Source organism: Chroicocephalus ridibundus, chromosome 21, assembly GCF_963924245.1.
Source record: "Chroicocephalus ridibundus chromosome 21, bChrRid1.1, whole genome shotgun sequence".
NCBI lineage: Eukaryota > Metazoa > Chordata > Aves > Charadriiformes > Laridae > Chroicocephalus > Chroicocephalus ridibundus.
In genome coordinates, this window is record NC_086304.1 from 3,972,280 (window position 1) to 3,991,133 (window position 18,854).

General features: G+C 66.2%; 2 protein-coding genes across 2 annotated transcripts in view; both read left to right on the forward strand.

Annotated features, from left to right (window-relative positions):
• Positions 1–13,725, forward strand: part of INTS3 (integrator complex subunit 3) — a 43,954-nt gene extending 30,229 nt beyond the window's left edge. The window contains exons 18-30 of the mRNA XM_063357068.1: positions 723–826; positions 1,365–1,409; positions 1,869–1,988; positions 2,127–2,280; positions 5,426–5,494; positions 7,453–7,528; positions 9,153–9,266; positions 9,365–9,413; positions 10,346–10,513; positions 12,393–12,493; positions 12,755–12,827; positions 12,937–13,093; positions 13,181–13,725. Coding sequence (XP_063213138.1) covers positions 723–826; positions 1,365–1,409; positions 1,869–1,988; positions 2,127–2,280; positions 5,426–5,494; positions 7,453–7,528; positions 9,153–9,266; positions 9,365–9,413; positions 10,346–10,513; positions 12,393–12,493; positions 12,755–12,827; positions 12,937–13,093; positions 13,181–13,258 — 1,308 coding nt within the window. The 3' untranslated portion in view covers positions 13,259–13,725. The remainder of the gene's footprint in view (positions 1–722; positions 827–1,364; positions 1,410–1,868; positions 1,989–2,126; positions 2,281–5,425; positions 5,495–7,452; positions 7,529–9,152; positions 9,267–9,364; positions 9,414–10,345; positions 10,514–12,392; positions 12,494–12,754; positions 12,828–12,936; positions 13,094–13,180) is intronic.
• Positions 13,726–14,739: 1,014 nt separating this feature from the next.
• SLC27A3 (solute carrier family 27 member 3) lies at positions 14,740–18,854 on the forward strand. Its single transcript, XM_063357439.1, has 10 exons — positions 14,740–15,272; positions 16,064–16,273; positions 16,347–16,505; positions 16,614–16,738; positions 16,822–17,016; positions 17,103–17,193; positions 17,276–17,474; positions 17,638–17,735; positions 17,827–17,957; positions 18,047–18,854. The coding sequence occupies exons 1-10, from the start codon at positions 14,777–14,779 to the stop codon at positions 18,221–18,223; spliced, it is 1,881 nt and encodes a 626-aa protein (XP_063213509.1). The 5' UTR covers positions 14,740–14,776; the 3' UTR covers positions 18,224–18,854.

Consider the following 18,854-nt stretch of genomic DNA (forward strand, 5'->3'; position numbering starts at 1 on the left):
GCTCTGTCCGCAGTTAAACACAGCCCCAAGCCTCTGCTTGCTGGAAGGGTCTAGAAGCTCCGTCCGTGCTCTCTTTCCTTACGCCCCGTGCCTAAATATCCCCAGCAGTCGCTGTCAGGCGGGACGCTGGGTGAGGCACGCTCCCATTTGGAGCGACGCGGCCGCTATAGCGTCTGCAGAGCTCCTGGGGGCTTCCGTGCGTCTGGGATGCTCCCGTGCTTTGTGCTTTGCTTGGGAGAGGCTGCAGCGAGCCCTGCCCGCCAGAAGAGCTGCGGATGTTTTCCAGGAGCTGAGTGTTGGGGGGAGGTTGCATCCCCTGCCTCTAATCAGCTCCCTTTAGAGTCAAGTGGCCTTTTAGCGTACGAGAGCTGTGCTCCTCTGTGGGAACACGGGGAAAGGGCTTGTCAGGGTGTAAATCCTCGTTGCCAAGTGCCTTTGCTCCCTGGTGGCCCTTTGCAGAGGGAGAGCCGAGCCCAGTGAATTGCTGGATAAGTGGACCACAGTGATTGTGAAGTGCTTGAGAGCCGGACATCAATTAGGGGCTTGTCTGGCTGCTGACCTGCTCCTGGTGCTGCGGTATGGCCGCAGAGTGGCTCCCGAGCTGCCCGGGGCCCTTCCCCGCAGCACCGACTCTGCCGTGTCCTTTCTGGCGGTACCTGAGCTGGGCAGGCAGGATCTGAGCCCCTGCTTTCTCCTCTCATTCCTTCCTTTCTCTCTACCAGGAGGACTTCGACTCGGAGCAGTTATCAGTGCTCGCATCCTGCCTCCAGGAGCTATTTAAGGCTCACTTCCGTGGTGAGGTTTTGCCAGAAGAAATCACGGAGGAGTAAGGATCTATTTTAATTTTTTTGTGCGTCTCATCCTTTCACGCCGGGGCTTGGGCTTTTCGCAGTCAAGCACTCGCCACGTTCAGAAGGCTGTGCTGAAGGCAGCAGCTTGCCCTGTGAAGCGGTCCAGGGTTCACCAGCGGTCAACAGTTGTCGTATCCAGGGCTCCAGAGAGACCACCTTCCCCCTCCCCACAAGTGCAGGGAGAACCTTCTGCCGCAGGTCCTTGTGGCAGAGCTCAGTTCATGGGATGTTCTGGGGGCTTCTGGCGGTCTGACCAGGACACGCAGGGTCCTGAACACTCCGTCTGTCCCTGCACCGTACGCTCTTCCTCCAGGATTTTGTTGGAACAGGGCTCGGAGTCAGAGCTGCTGGGTTCTGTTAGCAGGACGGTTCCTGTCTCCTCAGTAGCCAGGACTGACCCTTGGTGGCCCGAGGACCACAGCGAGCAAGACCCGGGGCTTTTTCCCTGCCATTGCTGGGGAAACACAGAGGGTGGGTGCACACAGAGCTCTGACTGCTGCGTTTGTCCCGCAGGTCTCTGGAGGAGTCAGTGGGGAAACCTCTCTACCTAATATTTAGGTAGGTATGATCCGAAATTTTGGAATTATCTAGTTAGGACTTTTTTGTTTGCTTCCAGGGTGAACCCTGGGGGTCTAATTCTGCCACCCCTCTGCTTGCCCCAGGGCTGATCCCAGAATCGGAAGAGTTTATTCATTCTGGCTACGTTGCATTTTCTTTAGTAGAAAGACTTAAAATACGGGAAAATAGCACCTCCTTTGGTCATTTGTGGAGGTCTGGGACCCCTGGGCTATGGAAATTAGCTTGGCCCTGACCCCTTTGTTGCTGCAAGTTGCTGCTGTCCCACCGTCCCCTGCAGCGGGGGTGGGAGAGGTGGCCCCGTGTCCAGTCCAGAGAGCGGGTGGCCGGGAGCCCCTGATGCCGGGAGCCGGGTTTGCCGCAGGCTGCGGGTCCTCGTCCTTGGCGGAGGAGGTGGTGCGCGGTGTAACACAGCTGTCTCCCCCTGCTCTGCTCCCCGAGGAACCTCTGCCAGATGCAGGAGGATAATAGCGGTTTCTCGCTGCTGCTGGATCTCCTGTCAGAGCTCTATCAGAAGCAACCCAAGATCGGCTACCACCTCCTCTACTATTTAAAAGCCAGGTAGGGCAAGTGGGGATTGCGGGGAAGCGTCCGAGCTTTGACTTGGCTCACGCTGGCTCCGAGAGATGAGCTGGGTGGGTACCACCCCCCCAAGCCCTTGCTGGCCATCTCCGCTCACCTGGGCTCCTCTCCTTCTAGCAAAGCTGCGGCCGGGAAGATGAACCTCTACGAGTCCTTTGCCCAGGCCACGCAGCTGGGGGACCTGCACACGTGTCTGATGATGGACATGAAAGCCTGCCAGGAAGACGACGTACGGCTGCTCTGCTACCTCACCCCCTCCATTTACACAGAGGTGAGGCCCCCGCCAGGCACCAGCAACCCCAGTTCAGGTGCCCAGGGCATCCCTGGGGCTGAGCTGGTTTGCTTCTCGGCTTCGGGGCAATCCCAAGCACAAATCCAGGCTGGGCGGAGAATGGCTGGAGAGCAGCCCTGAGGAGAAGGACTTGGGGGTGCTGTGGATGTGTGGATGAGAAGCTCAACACGCCCCGGCAATGTGCGCTGGCAGCACAGAACCCCCCGCAGCCTGGGCTGCATCCCCAGTAGCGTGGGCAGGGGGACAAGGGGGGGGATTCTGCCCCTCTGCTCCGCTCCAGGAGACCCCCCTGCAGTGCTGCTGCCAGCTCTGGGGCCTCGGCACAGGAGAGACACGGAGCTGCTGGAGCGGGGCCGGAGGAGGCCCCGGAGATGCTGGGAGGGCTGGAGCCCCTCTGCTGTGGGGACAGGCTGAGAGAGCTGGGGGGGTTCAGCCTGGAGAAGAGAAGGCTCCGCGGAGACCTTCCAGCCCCTTCCAGTCCCTCAAGGGGCTCCAGGAAAGCTGGGGAGGGACTCTGGAGCAGGGAGGGGAGCCATGGGACGAGGGGGAAGGGTTTTCCACTGGAACAGGGGAGACTGAGATGAGATCTGAAGAAGAAACTGTTTAAAATGAGGGCGGTGAGCCCCTGGCCCAGGTTGCCCAGAGAAGCTGTGGCTGCCCCATCCCTGGAGGGGTTCAAGGCCAGGTTGGACGGGGCTTGGGGCAACCTGGGCTGGTGGGGGGTGTCCCTGCCCAGGGCAGGGGGTGGGATGAGATGAACTTAGAGGTCCCTTCCAACCCAACACATCCCATGATTCAGGCCTGTTACGCTGCAGCAGAGCAGCCGTAGAGGTCAGAAGACGTTCTGTCAGGCTGAGCACAACGCGGTCTCCATCCTCCCCCAGCCCAGCTCGGTGGGGGTCAGCTCGAGGGGGAATCAGCAGCCGTTGAGATGGACGTTGAGCTCTCATCCTGCTTACGGCCCCACTAGAGCCTGGTGCGCTCCGTGGATGGCGAGGTACCAACCTCGCTGTCCCGGATCTGTCTCACGCTGGTGCTCGCCTCCCAGCCGGCGTTCGCTGCGCTCCCTGGTGAAAGGGGTTTTACTCTCTGCTGCTTTTCTTCTGGAGAGCAGCGGGTGAAGGCTCCGAGCGGTCGTGTCAAAGGCTGGGGGAAGCAGCGCTCAGAAGGAATTCTGCTGCCTGCCCCAAGCCCGGGGGTTTAAGGAAAGTTTTATTGCTTTCGGTGCTGAGGGGGAGCCAGCTGGACTTAGCAGAGAGCACGTTTGGAGCGGGGGAGCCAGGCGTCTGCACCAGTTAGGTCACAGCTCGCTCCCAGTTTGCCTGGGTCTTGGAAAAGGGCTGCTGTCACCTTCCTGCCGCCGGGATGCCGCCGAGCTCTCTCGCAGCCCAGCGCAGGCTGCAGCCTCCGATTTGGAATGGTTGCAGGGTGGAGGGTGCTTCCAGCAAGCACCCAGCCATTGCCCGGCTCCGGGGAGCGGTGCTGGGGGTTGGAGCGAGGGGAGGGTGACATGGCGCACTCTGGATGGACGGAGGGGTCACAGTTCTGCCTGTACTTTCTCATTCCCGGGGAGGAATGAGCTGGCCCCGCTCCTCCCTCCTTTCTGGCTGGTTCAGCAGGAACATCTGCTGGGCGTTGAGGCCGTCCCACCGTTCCTCACGAGCGCATCCCGGCGGGGGGGCTTCTGTGGGGAGAGGGGGCACAGCGAGGGCCTGGGGAGGGGAGAAAAACCTGCGCCGTACCACGCAGTCGCACAGTGCGTGCTCCGGGGGGGAATCCTGGCGTAGAGCGGCAGCTGGATCCCCTCCCCAGGCCTTGGGCTTCAGCAGCCTCCCCCCTCAAAAAGAGGGAGGGGGGGTCAGAGCGTTGCTGCCCCCGTGGGCGTAGTGACCAGCCCAAGTCAGGCAGAATGTCCCGAGAGCAGCCTGTCTGGACAGCCAGATCCAAACGGTGCAGCCGGAGCTCGCTGCCGCCAGTTTTCCTGGCCTTTTGCCCTTGGGTTGATTTTTTTTCTTTCTTTTTTTTTTTTTTTTTTTTTTTTTTTTTTTTTTTGGTGTGTGTGTATTATTTCCTTGCAGTGCTGTCTAATGCATGAGGCCCTGGAACATCGAGCAAAAAGCTAGCAAGGACAGGGGGGAAAAATGGGGAATTTTAACCACTCCGGTCTGGCTGAATTCTGCCACCCGCACTCGGAGCAGCCCGGCTCCTCTGCTGGCTCCGGAGGGTCGGTGTCAGCTGCATCTCACAAATGCGCTGGGCGCTGGCTCGAGCAGGGAATCATAGACTCATGGAATGGTTTGGGTTGGGAGGGACCTTAAAGCCCACCCAGTGCCACCCCCTGCCCTGGGCAGGGACACCTCCCACCAGCCCAGGTGGCTCCAAGCCCCGGCCAACCTGGCCTTGAACCCCTCCAGGGATGGGGCAGCCACAGCTTCTCTGGGCAACCTGGGACAGGGGCTCACCCCCCTCACAGCCAAGAATTCCTTCCTCACATCTCATCTCAATCTCCCCTCTTCCAGTGGAAAACCCTTCCCCCTCGTCCCATGGCTCCCCTCCCTGCTCCAGAGTCCCTCCCCAGCTTTCCTGGAGCCCCTTGAGGGACTGGAAGGGGCTGGAAGGTCTCCGCGGAGCCTTCTCTTCTCCAGGCTGAACCCCCCCAGCTCTCTCAGCCTGTCCCCACAGCAGAGGGGCTCCAGCCCTCCCAGCATCTCTGGGGCCTCCTCCGGCCCCGCTCCGACAGCTCCGTGTCCTTCTGCTGTTGGTGACTCCAGAGCTGGGCACAGTTCTCCAGGTGGGGTCTCCTCTGCGCGGAGCAGAGGGGCAGAATCACCTCCCTCGATGAACCTGCCGGCTCCCGGCTGCACGCAGAGAACAGCCCGTCTCCCCTCCTGCGCTTTCTTGGCTCCTTTTCCTGCTCAGCCGCTTTCCCCGTTCCGCTTAGGAAGTGGTGCTGGTTCTGGTCCAGCCGCCGGGTCAGGCAGGGCGACGCTGCCCCTCGCGAGGAGGAACGTGTGCGTGTGTCCAAGCCTGAACCGAGGAGTTTTGCCCTCCGCTCTGGAAATCGGAGCTTTTGACTGGCCTCGTGTCCTTCCCTAAGCCCTGCCTTGCTTTTGTACTCTTCCAGTTCCCAGACGAGACCCTACGAAGCGGCGAGCTGCTGAACATGATTGTAGCTGTCATAGACTCCTTCCAGGTAAGGGGGGGACGGGTCGGGGGGTGGGAGGCAGCACATTCCTGAAGTGGCTTCACTTTATCTCCTCCGCTCCCAGGAGGCTTAAGCCTGAAATGGCCCATCCACGGGGGATGTGGGGCGGCGCTTTGCTTGTGTAGTCCTCCCTGCCCCCATTCTTGAGTCCCCTTGAGTGGCCTTTGCGAAGAGGAGCCCTAAAACCTGCGGGTTTTTCTGTCCTTTGAGGAGCTGCGGCGTCAGGAGGCTGAATCCGAGCTGCTTCTTCCAAGGGACCTCCCTGGCCACCGAGCCGCGGCAGGCACCCGAGGGAGACGTGCCTGGGTTCGCTCTGATCCCTCTCCACTTGCAGGCGTTGGCCAAACGCACCGCCATGGGCAGCGCTGCTGCGGGCAAGCGATAATCATAATTACCGATAATAAGCCCCTCGGCAGGGCGGTGCTCGGCGCTGCTGGGGGGATGCAAAGCTGCGGGCAGCGTCGCCGCGGACGCGTGTGCAGGAGGGCGCGGGGAAGGCGCAGGCAGGGCCGAGATGGCGCTCGGCTCTTCCGTCCCGCTGGGAGGCGGGCTGCGGGCTCAGCCGGCTCACGAGCGGAAGGCCAAGCCCTCGTTAGACCCCTCTTGGCAGGAACCTTTCCCTGTGGTCACGCTGAGTTGCCACGAGCAACCCAAAAATAGTCAGCGGCGAAAGCTGGGGGCGGGGAGGTGGGCACGGGCAGGAATGCTGTACTGCGTGTTTCTGCTGTCTGGGCTCGTCCGGAGCGTGATCTGCTGATAACCCTTTAACTCGCCCTATTTATACACCATTCCCGGCCAGTTGTGCCTTTTCCCAGCTGCGCGGGGGCCAGAACGCCTCGCCAGCAACTTTTGCTTGGCAGGCTGGAGCCGAAGTCGGGTACAGGAAAGGTTTGAGTCACGGTGCCCTGACCCCCCCCCCCCGGCTCAGCCCTGCTCCTACTCCTCTGCTCCCGGGCTCTGCCCCGCGCTGAAATGCAGAGGTTTTGTTTTTCCCAGCAGAGGCCCGTCGCGTTTCCTCTCCCCTCCCTTCTCCAATTCCTTCATTCCTTCCTGTTATTCTTCATCTGTTTCCCCACGATGCTCTGCCTGCTTGGCCCCCGGGGGGTCTCCGCCTGCTCTCGGGCTCCCCGTGTCTCCTGTGCCCGAGCAGGCAGCACCCAGAGGCCGAGGAGAAGGCAGACGAAACCCAAAGCGTGCTCTGTCAGGGCAGGAGCAGGGATTGGTGCTCCCCAGCTCCGGTGCAGGCCCCCGGTGTGTCCCGTCCCCCTCTCTCCACTTCCACCTCTCCCAGGGCTGAAGGGGGGAGTCAGTGCAGGAAGCTCTAGGCGTCTGGGTAGTGTCAGCTCCCGTCCTGCAGACCAGGAGCGCTCCGGGGTCCCGAGCGGAGAGGTCTGGGACTGCCGGAGCTTTCCCCGCAGGCTGCCGAGCCCTCCCTGCTGCCAGCCCCGGGGGGGGCTTTGTGCATCTGCCAGCAAACCCCTGGGTGTGAGAGCGCCCGGAGCAGAAGGAGCAGGTCCCCCGCGGTCGTGCGGCAGCCGAGCCACTCTGTCCGCGCCCGTCCCAGCTCTCCAAACAGGGTGACACCGTCCCACCCGCCCTGGCCCTGCCTGCGGGGATCTGCTCTGTGTCCTGCGTGACACTTGCTCCCCAGCCCGGGTGTTGATGTGTGAAACCGTTAACCTCTCATTACTTCTTTGCCTCTGCCGGCCCGTGGCAGCAGCTGCCTCTGCCTGGAGCCGCTTACCCCAGCTGTGATTTATGAGCCACCTGCAGCCCGCGGGGTGTCTGGGACTCCCCGCTGGAGCCCTGCTCGCGCGGAGGTGGCTGATGTTGGCAGAGCAGGAGCTTTCCCGCTTGCTCTCCGGATCTGCCCGGTGGTCCCCGGCGTAAGAGGGCTTCTGCAGAGCCCGGGCATCCCGCTTAACCCCGTTTTCTCTGCTGCCCAGTTGCAGGAACTGGTGTGCCATGTGATGATGGGGAACCTCGTCATGTTTCGGAAAGACTCGGTGCTGAACATCCTGAGTGAGTAGCAATCCTGCCGGCACCAGCGCGTCTCGGGCAGGGCAGAGGTGAAAGCAGGGCTGTTCTGGGCATCCCCGAGCCTTCCTGCCCTTTGGGCCCCCGTTTTGCGGAGACACCCCAAGTCCCTGGAAAGGGAGAAGGCTGCAGCCTTTGCCACAGCTATTGCGATCGGGAGGGCTGCAGTCCATGGCCACGCCGCCGTAGGAAGAGCCCTGCAGAGGCTGGCGGCTCACGCAGCATCCGAGAGAAGCCCTTGGGCTGGCCGTGGTATGCCGAGGGCTGGATTTCCTCATGGTGTTATTGCCGCGGCTTAAAGGATCACTGCCCTAAACCGGCTTGTTAGAGTGAGCTGGGCGATCCAAGCCGCGTGCTCTAATGGGCTTTACCGGGCTGGTTGTGGGATGGTTTGGGAGCCCCGGCTCCCCGCAGCGCCAGGTAAAGTGTAATCCGGGGCTCTGCACACCCGCGGCCTGCCCGGGCAGAGGGGGAAAAAAACAAACCAGAAAGAGGAAAGTCCCGAAATCTCCCCCGGCCCTGCGGCCTCGCCACGTGCTCCCAGCTGCTGTGTCTCTGGGGATGTGAACTTGTCCTGGTGCAAACCCGTGGCGGGTGCTGCGCGGTCGGCTGTGCCACGCCGCAGCCAACACGGCTGTCCCCTCTGCTCCCAGCGCAGCAGGGGTGAGGGCAGCTGGGAGGTGATGGCAAAAGGTGGGTCAGAAAGGTTGGAATTGGGATTTCCCTTTGTTTTCTGTTGTCTGTGACACCCCAAGGGTGAAAAAGGGCCTTGCTGCTGCTTTGTCTGGCCCTTGGACCACCCTGAACTAACGGAATAAGCCTCTTGGGTGAACTCCCAGCCCTTTGCCAGGACCACGGTCCCCTTATCCGCCGTGTAGGAAAAGGCTGGTGCCCGTGGTCTCTCCCTCGCGGCATTCCTCGCCTTTCCCCCAGCATCACCAGTGGTGTCCCAGTTCCCCAGTAGCTTTTCAGTTGGACTTTGGCTTGCACCTATGCAAACTGCTCTTGGGCAGTGGAAGAGCCCTCCAAGTCTCCAGCCACCGCCATGTTTTGCCGGCACGTGCCCTGTGGCTCCTGCCTGGCGGCTGGGGCCGGCCGTGGCTGCAGCCCTCTGGGCTGGGGTGGCTTCGGGCAGAGCCGACGTGGAGAACTGGGTGCACGGGGGCCAGCGAGCACTTCGGAGAGAAGCCCCATCGCCCTGATCCGATGGCTGTCGAGATCCAGCTCTGGTGTTACACAAGCTGCAAGCAGCGGTCTAAGCTTATTTAATTATAGAAGCTCGTTAATTCGCTTCCTCTGAGCCTCGAGCAGCTGCCTCCGTGACTTTGCAGCTCTGCCACCCGTGTCTCAGCTGGCAGAGCCCACCCTGCTGCCACCCGCCGCGTTCCAGAGCCCCTGCTCGCCCTCGGCAGGGTTTGGGGCAGAGTGTCCTGCTCCGGTGCCCTGCTCCGGGCTGGAGGGGTGGGTGTGATGCCAGGCAGGAGCAGCACCATCCCTGGGTGCTGCTGGTGCTCACGGAGGGGCCACGGCCGAGGTGCCTGCGGTGGCTCCGGCAGGTCCCTGCCGTTCCTCCCCGCGGTTCCCCTCACCACCCTGCACTTCCCCCTAGTTCAAAGCCTGGACTGGGAGACCTTTGAGCAGTACTGCACCTGGCAGCTCTTCCTCGCGCACAGCATTCCTCTGGAGACCATCATCCCCATCCTCCAGCACCTCAAATACAAAGGTGAGCGGTCCCCTGTGCTGTCCCCGGCGCGGGAGGGGCACGGCGCTGGGCCACCGTGGCCGCGAGCTCCGGCGCTGAGGCTGTCCTTCCCTTTGCAGAGCACCCCGAGGCGTTATCCTGCCTGCTGCTGCAGCTGCGGCGAGAGAAGTAAGTGCACCACGCTCTGCCGAGGCTCCCGCGGCCACGGGCTCGTGGGGCTGCCCCCCCGCCACGCTGGTGGCTTTCTTGAGCACCGTCAGCATGGTGGGGACAAGGGGATGCCACCCGCTCCGGCTTGGGCTGCTCGAGCAGCCAGGCGTGGGGAGAAAGCCCCCCTTGCTGGCGCTCCCCAGCTTGTGACTCCTGTCCCGGAGCCCCTGGGGACGGAGCGGGGTGGACGTGTGTGACAAGACCCCGGCCATCGCAGCCTTCCCAAAGGCAGCAGCTCCCTGCCGTGGCATCGGCGTCACCGTTTGCCGAGTGCCAGCTCTCGGCCCGAGTGCCAAAGGGCTGTTTGTCACCTTTGCACATCCCGGAGCCCGTTACTTAATGGAGAGCAGGCTGTCCCCCGCAGGGCGCAGGGCTGCGGCTGCCTTGGCGTTGGTCTCCGCCGTCTCGGCCTGCTCGCGTGGATTGGCCACGTCCCGCCGCTCGCGGTGAAGAGCACTTTTATTTGTTTTCATTAATGCGGCGCGTGGGGCTGGCTGATCTAATCCCGGCTGCAAATTGCGTTAGCGAGAAGCCCACCATGACGGAGCCCGCGGGGGCCGGGTGCTGCGGGTGGAGCGTGGTGGCAGCTGGTCCCCGGGAGGGTGGTTTGGCAGCGATTTCGGGCGAGCGGGGGAGGCCGAACGCTGCCCGTCCTCCCCTGAGCCCAGGGGCCGACACTGCCGCAGGGCGCCGGGTCCCGGCGGTGTTTGGGGCAGCTCGGTGCCATCCGAGCCGTGTCAGGGCTCCTGTGCCTGCTCCCTCCCGGCACGGCCGCTCCGCAGGCTCGCGATGGCAGGGTCTGCAGCCTCAAGTGGGTGGCGGTGGCTGCGGGGGGGTACAAACCACTCGCCCGTCCATCCTCCTCGCGCGCCCTTCCCCGTTTGCCGCAGGCCCAGCGAGGAGATGGTGAAGATGGTGCTGAGCCGGCCCTGCCACCCCGACGACCAGTTCACCACCAGCATCCTGCGGCACTGGTGCATCAAGCACGACGACCTCCTGGCCGAGCACATCAAGTCGCTGCTCATCAAGAACAACAGCCTGCCGCGGAAACGCCAGAGGTGAGGGGCCGGGGCGGGCACAGCGTCTGCCGGGTGCTGCCGGGAACCGAGTGACAGACTCTGCCTCGTCCCCAAGGCCGTGCGTGCCAGCCCATCCCGCCGGTTACGCCATCGTCTCCGGGAGGCCGGGGCGGTGCCGGTGCCCACCCACGCGCTGCCAGAGCCCGGGGCCAGCGTCCCCCCCGGCTCCGGCGCTGTGCGGGCGGCCGCTCTGTGATCTCGCCCGCGCTGACACGCAGCCAGCGGGACCCTCCCGCGGCCGAGCCCGTTAGCCAGCCGCGCGGGGAAGCGCTTTCAGCCGCCTGTGCGAGCGGTGCCAAGGCTTGCTGCTCTCCTGCTGCGGCGCCGGGGGGGCAGACGGCCCCCTCCCACCCCCCGCGGGCACAGCTGGATGTTTCCAGAGCATCTTTTGGTGCAAATAGTCTTCCAGATGTGGTTCCCTTGAACTCTGCTGGGACGCTGCCGCCTCTGGGGTGGGTGGGTCAGGGTCTGTCGGTGCAGTGGGACCAAAGGCCGGAGCTGGAGGTTAAATCCCAGCTCCCCAGGGCAGGATTCCTCCTCTCCGGCCTCGGGAGGGCAGGGGCAGAGGGCTGGTTCCCGGCCACCCCGCGTGGGCAGAGCTCTGGGTGCCGGAGGCGGCAGCCAGACCTCGCCACCGCGGGTGCGGGAGAGAAAAGGGAATGCTGCGGCTGGTCCTGCCCCGCTGTGCCGGCTCCCGGCCAGGGTGGCCCATGGGACACCCCACCCCGACCCCAAGATGCCCCTCGGCAGCGGGGCAGGAGCTTTTCCTGCTGCCCTGGGCTCCCCGGCTGATTTCCCAACCTTTTTTCCAGCCTGACAGGCCAACATCAGGCTGCGGGGCAGCCTCTGGCCCGGGCACAGCCGTCACCTCCCGGGGCGAGGGCCAGCCGGGCCCAGTGCTGCCTTGTGCCGGGTCACCGCGCTGCGACCAGCCCCCCCGGCAGCCCCCCGGTGCTGGGCTCTGGGTTAGGGGCAGCGGAGGGTGGCCCGGTCAGGGCTGACGGGGGGGTGCTCGGCGGCCCCTGCCCGGCCGGGAGCTGCTTTGCTGGAGAAGGAGGGACATCTAGTGTCCTGGAAAAGCAGGGCACCGCCGCGCTCCTGCCGCAGCCGGGGCTGCGTGTCCTCGGGACCCCCGAGGATCCCCCCCAGCACCCGGGCAGCCGGCACCGCCGCCGCATGGAGCAGGGGTGACGGCCAGCGGGGCGGACGGGCCCTTGCCAAGAGGTTCACCGTCACCGGGATGTCACACCGGGAGAGCGGCCGGTCCCACTGGCATCTCGGCCACCTCTGGGTTCCCCCCCCCCCCGCTCTCCGAAGAGGCTGCCAGGGATCCAGTCCGTGCCTTCGTCTGTTCCTCTGCGTTAATTAATGGCCTTTCACAGCTGAACAACGCGGCTATTTTCCCGGTGTTCCTGTTCCGGGATCTGAGCCGTATCCAGGTCTAATCCCCGCTAATTAACGGGCGGCCAGCTGAGGCCCCGGCTGTTGGCAGCGTCCCGGGGGCTGGCACCATGCGCTGTCCTGCCCCTGGGGCTTAGCACGGGGCACTTGGTGCTGCCCGGAGCTGCCGGGGATGGAGGCGGCCAGCACCCTAAGCAGGATTTATCCCCTTAATCCCGGGCTGGAGCAGCGCTCACAGACCAGCCCCGGGGAACCCAGCACATGCCAGACCCCAAAAATCCCCGTCCCCCGCTCGCGCCTCTGGGGACACGGATGGCAGGGTTATCTGTGCCCCACGTCTTCTCGGGGCTTTGGGGGTGCTGCTGCGGGGCCGTGACAGTCGCTGCGCCCACACGTGGGGTCTCTCTGCGGGGGGAGAAGCCGGGGGTGGGCAGTAACGCTGCTCCTCTGCCCCCAGCCTGCGCAGCTCCAGCAGCAAACTGGCCCAGCTCACCCTGGAGCAGATCCTGGAGCACCTGGACAACCTCCGCCTCAACCTCACCAACACCAAACAGAACTGTAGGTACCGCCGGGCAACCGGGGCAGGCCAGCTCCCATCCCCAGCGGGCGAGCGGGGCAGGCCAGCTCCCATCCCCAGCGGGCAACCGGGGCAGGGCAGCACTGGTGGTGGGAGCCACACGCAGAACTGGGATGCCCTGGGATACTGGGAGCCCCTTGCAAAGCTGCTGGGGTCCAGCCCCCTGGATGGCTGGGGGGGGGGGGGGTTCCCCTGCCCGGGGAAGGTCTCTGACCCCCCCCTTTCTGCCGGTTCCTCACCAGTTTTCAGCCAAACGCCGATCCTGCAGGCGCTGCAGCACGTCCAGGCCAGCTGCGACGAAGCCCACAAGATGAAGTGAGTCGGTCCTTCCCCGGGTGACAGCGGGGTGGGGGCCCCAAAAAACGCCTGAGACCCCCCACAGACACACACACACACACAATTCCACACCCCCGCTTCCCTCCAGGTTCAGCGACCTCTTCTCCCTGGCCGAGGAGTATGAAGACTCCTCCACCAAACCCCCCAAGAGCCGCCGAAAAGCCACGCTCTCCAGCCCCCGTAGCCGCAAGAACGCGGCCCAGCCGGCCAACAACGAGGAGGAATCGGCCTCCAGCAGCGCCTCGGTAAGCGCCCCCCCCGCCCCTGGGGGACACGGGGGCAGCGGGGTGTCCCCCCGACGGCAGTGACCCCCCCCGCCTCTCCCCGCACAGGAGGAAGAAGACACCAAACCCAAACCCGCCAAAAGGAAAAGAAAAGGCTCCTCAGCCGTGGGCTCGGACAGTGACTGAGGGCTCCGGCCGCGGTGGCCCCGTGGTGGCCCGGCCGCGCTCAGACAAAAGCCATTTTCAGGACGGGAAGGACAAGGAGCGGTGTCCCCTCTGGAGCCCGCGGCGACGGGGCCACTCGGCTGCCCCCTGCCCTGACCCTCCCCGTTTGACTTTTTTAGCTCCTTTTTTATCATCCGCCAAGGAGGGGTTGGAGCCTGCACACACACACACCCCCCCCCCGACACCTGTCCCCTGCTCTGGGGGGACACAGGGGCTCCCCAGAGGGGACGTGGCACCACGGGGAAGGGACGGGAAACTCGGGGGGGGGGGGGGTTATATCATACACCCCCTATTTTCATATAAAAAATGTAAATAAACAGTGGGAACTGGCTTGTCGCTCCAGGATGCTTAGGGGAGGGGGAGCCTGTGTCCCTGCCCATGGGGACAAGGGGACACCGCCATCCCCAGGGCACTGCTGGGGGGGGGGGACGGACACGGTGCTGTCCCCTGTCACCCCCACAGCTTGTACCGTTTTTAAATGTTTTTTTTTAAACAAAAAAAAAACCAAACCCACAATAAACCCCCTTTGGGCTGTTTTGTACGAAATGCCACCTCTCTCTGCCACGTCCCCGGGGCCAGTGTCCCCCCAGGCGGGGCATGTGGCTCTGGGGGGGCCGTGGTGCTGCCAGCTCCCCCCACCCCACACCCGGGATGGAAGCGGGGACAAGGCTGGGATGGGGAGGCCATGGAGAGGGGGGACGCGGATGGTGGGGGGGGTGAGCTGCGCTGAGGGGGGCGGGCTGGGGACACAAGGGGGGGTGACAAGACTTGGGGACATTGTGGGGACACTGGGGGGAGGGACAAGACGACAGGGCTGGGACTGGAACGGGGGTCTGGAGGGGGGGTGGGATGGGGACAGGGAGGTGATGGGGGGGTGACATGGGGGGTCTTGTGACCAGGAGGATGGATGTGGGGACACGATGCGGGGGGGGGGGGGGGCCTGTGGCTGGGAGGATGGGCACAGGGTGGGGGGGGACAAGGCTGGGGCTGGAAGAGGGGTCTGGGGTGAGTGGGATGGGGATGAAATGGGGGGGACGTGATGGGGGGGGGGACACCATGATGTCCATGGTGAGGGGGACAGTGCTGGGAGAGGGGTCGGGGTGGGGGGGGGGGGGCCGCGATGGGAACAGGGAGGTGACGGAGGGGCTGGGGGGATGACACGGGGAGGCTGGGGACAGGGTGGGGGGCTGGCAGGGGAGGGGGCGGGATGGGGACAGGGAGGTGACGGGGCGGGGGGGGGGGGCAGCGGCGGGGCCAGGATGGGGGTCCGCGGGGAGGGGGGGGACACACACAGTGCTGGGGCCGTGAGAGGGTCTGGGGCGGGCGAGCCGGGGGGTGGCGATGTGGCCGGGGGTGGCGACGCGGGGGTGGGTGGGTGCCGGGGTGGGCGTGGCTCGGAGGGGCGTGTCCGCCCCGCCCATGGGCGTGTCCGCGGCGGGCGGGGCGCGTCCCGCGGCGGCGGGCGGGGGGCGGCGGGCGATGGCGCTGGCTGCGGCGCTGGCGGCGCTGGTGGCCCTGGGGCTCCTGCAGCGGCTGCTGCGGCCGCACCTCTGGGCAGACCTGGCCTTCGCGGCGCGGGCGGCGCGGTGCCGGCGGCGGGCGGCGGCGGGGGGGCCCGGCGGGGCCGGGGGGGGCAGCCTGGCCGCACGGTTCCTGCGGGCGGCGCGGCGGGAGCCGGCCCGGCCCTTCCTGCGGGCGGCGGGGGGCGAGCAGCCCTACGGGCGGGTGGCCCGGCGGGTGGCCCGGGTGGCCAACGCGCTGCGGGGGTGGCCCCTGGGGGGGGAGGCCGGGGGGGAGCTGGGCCCCGGGGTGACGGTGGGGCTGCTGGTGGGCAACCAGCCGCCGTTCGTCTGGGGCTGGCTGGGGCTGGCGGCGCTGGGGGCCCGACCCGCCTTCCTGGGCACGGCGCTGCCCCCCCCCGCCCTGCGGCACTGCCTGCGGGCCTGCGGGGCCCGGGCGCTGCTCGTGGCCCACGGTGAGCAACGGGGGGGGGCGGGACCGGGACCGGGGGGGGGAGAGGGATGCCGGGGGCGGGGGGATGGAGCGGGGAAGGAGCGGGCGGGGGCGGGGGGGAGAACACGGGGCACCGGGGATGGCTGTGGGAGATGGGGGGGGACCGGGGATGGGGGTTACCGGGGATGGGGGGGCCCCGGGGACGGCTCCGGTAGCTGGGATGGGACCGGTGGAGGGTACCGGGGTACTGGGAATGGGGTGATACCGGGGGCTCCGGTCGATGGGACTGTAATGGGGATGGGGGGGTACCGGGGGCACCGGGGATGGCTCCGTGAGATGGGGGGGGGACCGGGGATGGCAGAGGCTCCAGGAGACGGGGTGGTCCCTGGCCCTGGGTACCGGGGGATGGGGGGGTACCGGGGCCAGGGTGGGCTCCGGAGGCTCCGGGGCGGTACCGGGGCCGCTGCGGGTGACAGGGTGTGGGGCCTGGGGGTGGCACCAGGGGGGTGGGGGGGGCTCCAGCGCTGCCAGCCGCGGAGCGAGGGACCCGACCGCCTGGGGGTCCGGGGTGGTTCGGTTTGGGGGGCGATGGGGGGGGCGTGGATGCCATGTTTTGGTCCCCCCAAACTGGCGCCGTCCCTGCGCCCCACACGGATCCTGCCTGGGGTGTCCCCAAAGGCTGGGTGCCACCCACGGGCACAGGGTGGGGACGGGTCCCCATCCTCTCCCTGCCCCGGGCCGGGCACGGGGGGAACCATGGGCTGTGTCTGGACCTGCCCCCACCCCAGCCTGTCCCCCCCGGCCCCGTCCCAGATCTGTTTGCCATGGTGGAGCCCATCCTGCCCAGCCTGCGGGAGGACGACGTGGTGGTGTGGGTGCTGGGCTCGGGGCCGTACCCCCCCGGCGTGGTGGCCCTGCAGGAGCTGCTGGATGCCGCCTCCGAGGAGCTGGAGCCCGAGGACGCCTGGCAGCCCCAGGACATGAACGACACCTGCCTCTACATCTTCACCTCCGGCACCACCGGTGGGTGCCCGGGGCCGGGGGGACCTGGGTGAGTTGTGGGGGAGGGGGAATTGACACCGTCTTCCCCTTCCAGGTCTCCCCAAGGCCGCCCGCGTCTCCCACCTCAAGTCCATCATGTGCCTGAGCTTCTACGAGCTGGTGGGAGCCTCCAGCCGGGACGTGGTGTACCTGGCGCTGCCGCTCTACCACATGGCCGGGTCCCTCCTGGGCATCGTGGGCTGCATCGGCATTGGTGAGCAGGGACTGGCAGAGGGACACCCTGTGGCAAGCCCGGTGACATGTGGCGGGGGGAGAAAAAAATTAACCCACCCACCCTCCGCCTAATCCCAGCTTTCCACAGGAGCCACTTGTGTGCTGAAGGAGAAGTTCTCAGCCAGCCAGTTCTGGGATGACTGTCGCGCCGAGGGGGTCACCGTCTTCCAGTACATCGGGGAGCTCTGCCGCTACCTGGTCAACCAGCCCCCGGTCAGGAGGGACCCGGAGGGAGTGGGGAGGGGGGGAAATGGGGGTCCGAGGGGCACCCCTGGGTCTGACGCTGGGCCCCGCAGCGCCCCGGGGAGCGGGAGCACGGGCTGCGGCTGGCGGTGGGGAGCGGGCTGCGCCCCGATGTCTGGCAGAGGTTCCTGCAGCGCTTCGGGGACATCCGCATCGTGGAGACCTACGGGATGACCGAGGGCAACGTCACCCTCTTCAACTACACGGGGACGCCGGGGGCCGTGGGGCGCAGCAGCTTCATCTACAAGGTGGGAGGGGGCTGAGGGGGATGTTTGCTGTGCCCCCCGCCCCCCGTGCCCGTCCCCACCGGGCTGCTGACACCCCCCTCCCCCAGCTCTTCTCGCCCTTCGAGATCGTGCGCTACGACGTGACGGAGGGAGCCCCGGTGCGGGACGCGGCCGGGCACTGCATCCGCGTGGGGACGGGTGAGGAGCAGGATGGGGATGGGGGGGAGCTCGGGGGTCCCCGTGGCCCCCGCCCAGTGTCACACGTCCCCCACCCCTGCAGGTGAGACAGGGCTGCTGATCGCCCCGGTGACCCCCCGCACCCCCTTCCTGGGCTACGCCGGCAGCCGGGAGCTGTCGGAGCAGAAGCTGCTGCGGAGCGTCTTCGCCGAGGGTGACACCTACTTCAGCACCGGCGACCTCATGGAGCAGGACGCCGCACAGTTTGTCCGCTTCCGCGACCGCACCGGGGACACCTACAGGTGCCAGAGACACCCACGGATGGGGGACAGCCCCCCACCCCACCCCCCCACGGGGACAGTGATACAGCCCTACGTGCCCCATCCGTTGCCTGGCTGAGGTGGGGGGGCCATCAGATGTTATGGTGGGGGGAGCTCAGCACCATCCTCCTCGTCCCCCTCCCAGGTGGAAAGGTGAGAATGTGGCCACCACGGAGGTGGCCGAAGCCTTGGTGGCCCACGAGTCCCTGCAAGAAGCCACCGTGTACGGCGTTGCCGTGCCAGGTACCGATGTCCCCCCCCAGCTCCACCACAGTGTCATTGTCCCCGCCCCCAGCCCGGCAGTGCCCCCCACAAGCTCTGCCCTCGCCCGCAGGCCACGAGGGTCGTGCCGGGATGGCGGCGCTGGTGCTGCGTCCCGGCTGCCGGCTGGACGGTCCCGGGCTCTACCGGCACGTGGAGCAGCTGCTGCCGCCGTACGCCCGGCCCCGCTTCCTCCGCCTGCAGGTAATGGGGCATGGGGGGGCCGGGGGGGTGGGGTACACGGGAGATTTTGTGCGCCCTGGGGTCCCCAACCCGCCCCACCGCCCCCCCAGGAGCGCTTGGCCATGACGGAGACCTTCAAGCAGCAGAAGGTGCGGCTGGCGCAGGAGGGCTTCGACCCGGCCCGTGTCTCCGACCCCCTCTTCCTGCTGGATGAGACCACCAAAGCCTACGTGCCCCTCGGCCCCGCGCTCTGGGAGGGGGTCCTGGACGGCCGCCTCCGCATTTAGACCGAGCCCACGGGTGCCCCAAAGCACCCCGTGTCCGTCCCACCAGCAGCGGGTGCCCCACAGATCCCCCCCGTGTCCATCCTGTGGGTCCCCACGTCCATCCTGCCGTCCCCATGTCCCTCACATCCATCCTGTGCCTCCCCATGTCCATCCTTTCCCCATGTCCTCTGTCCCCATCCCGCCGTCCCTGGGTGCCCCACGTCTGTCCTGCCATCCCCGGGTATCCCCCCTCTGTGTCCCCCACAGCCACCCTGTGTGTCCCCATGTCCATCCTGCCACCCCTTGTCCATCTACGCGGGTCCCCACGTCTGTCCCACTCTCCCTGGGTACCCCACATCTGTCCTGCGGGTCCCCGTGTCCATCCTCTTCCCCCCCACACCCCCCGGATTCCCCACATCCATCCTCAGGTCCCCATGTCCCTCCCACTGTCCCCAAGTGCCTTCTGGTGCCCTATGGCCACCCGTGTCCCCGTTCCCCCCCCCACTGCCCACGTGGGGGGTTGTGTCCCTGTCCCTGTCCCCACCTGCGGGGCACCCGCCCCCCACCCCCAGCCACCGGTGCCTTTCCCCCATCCCGGGGTCCTGCTCTTTGTATGTACAAACATACTCCTTTTTTTGGCAAATAAACTCTT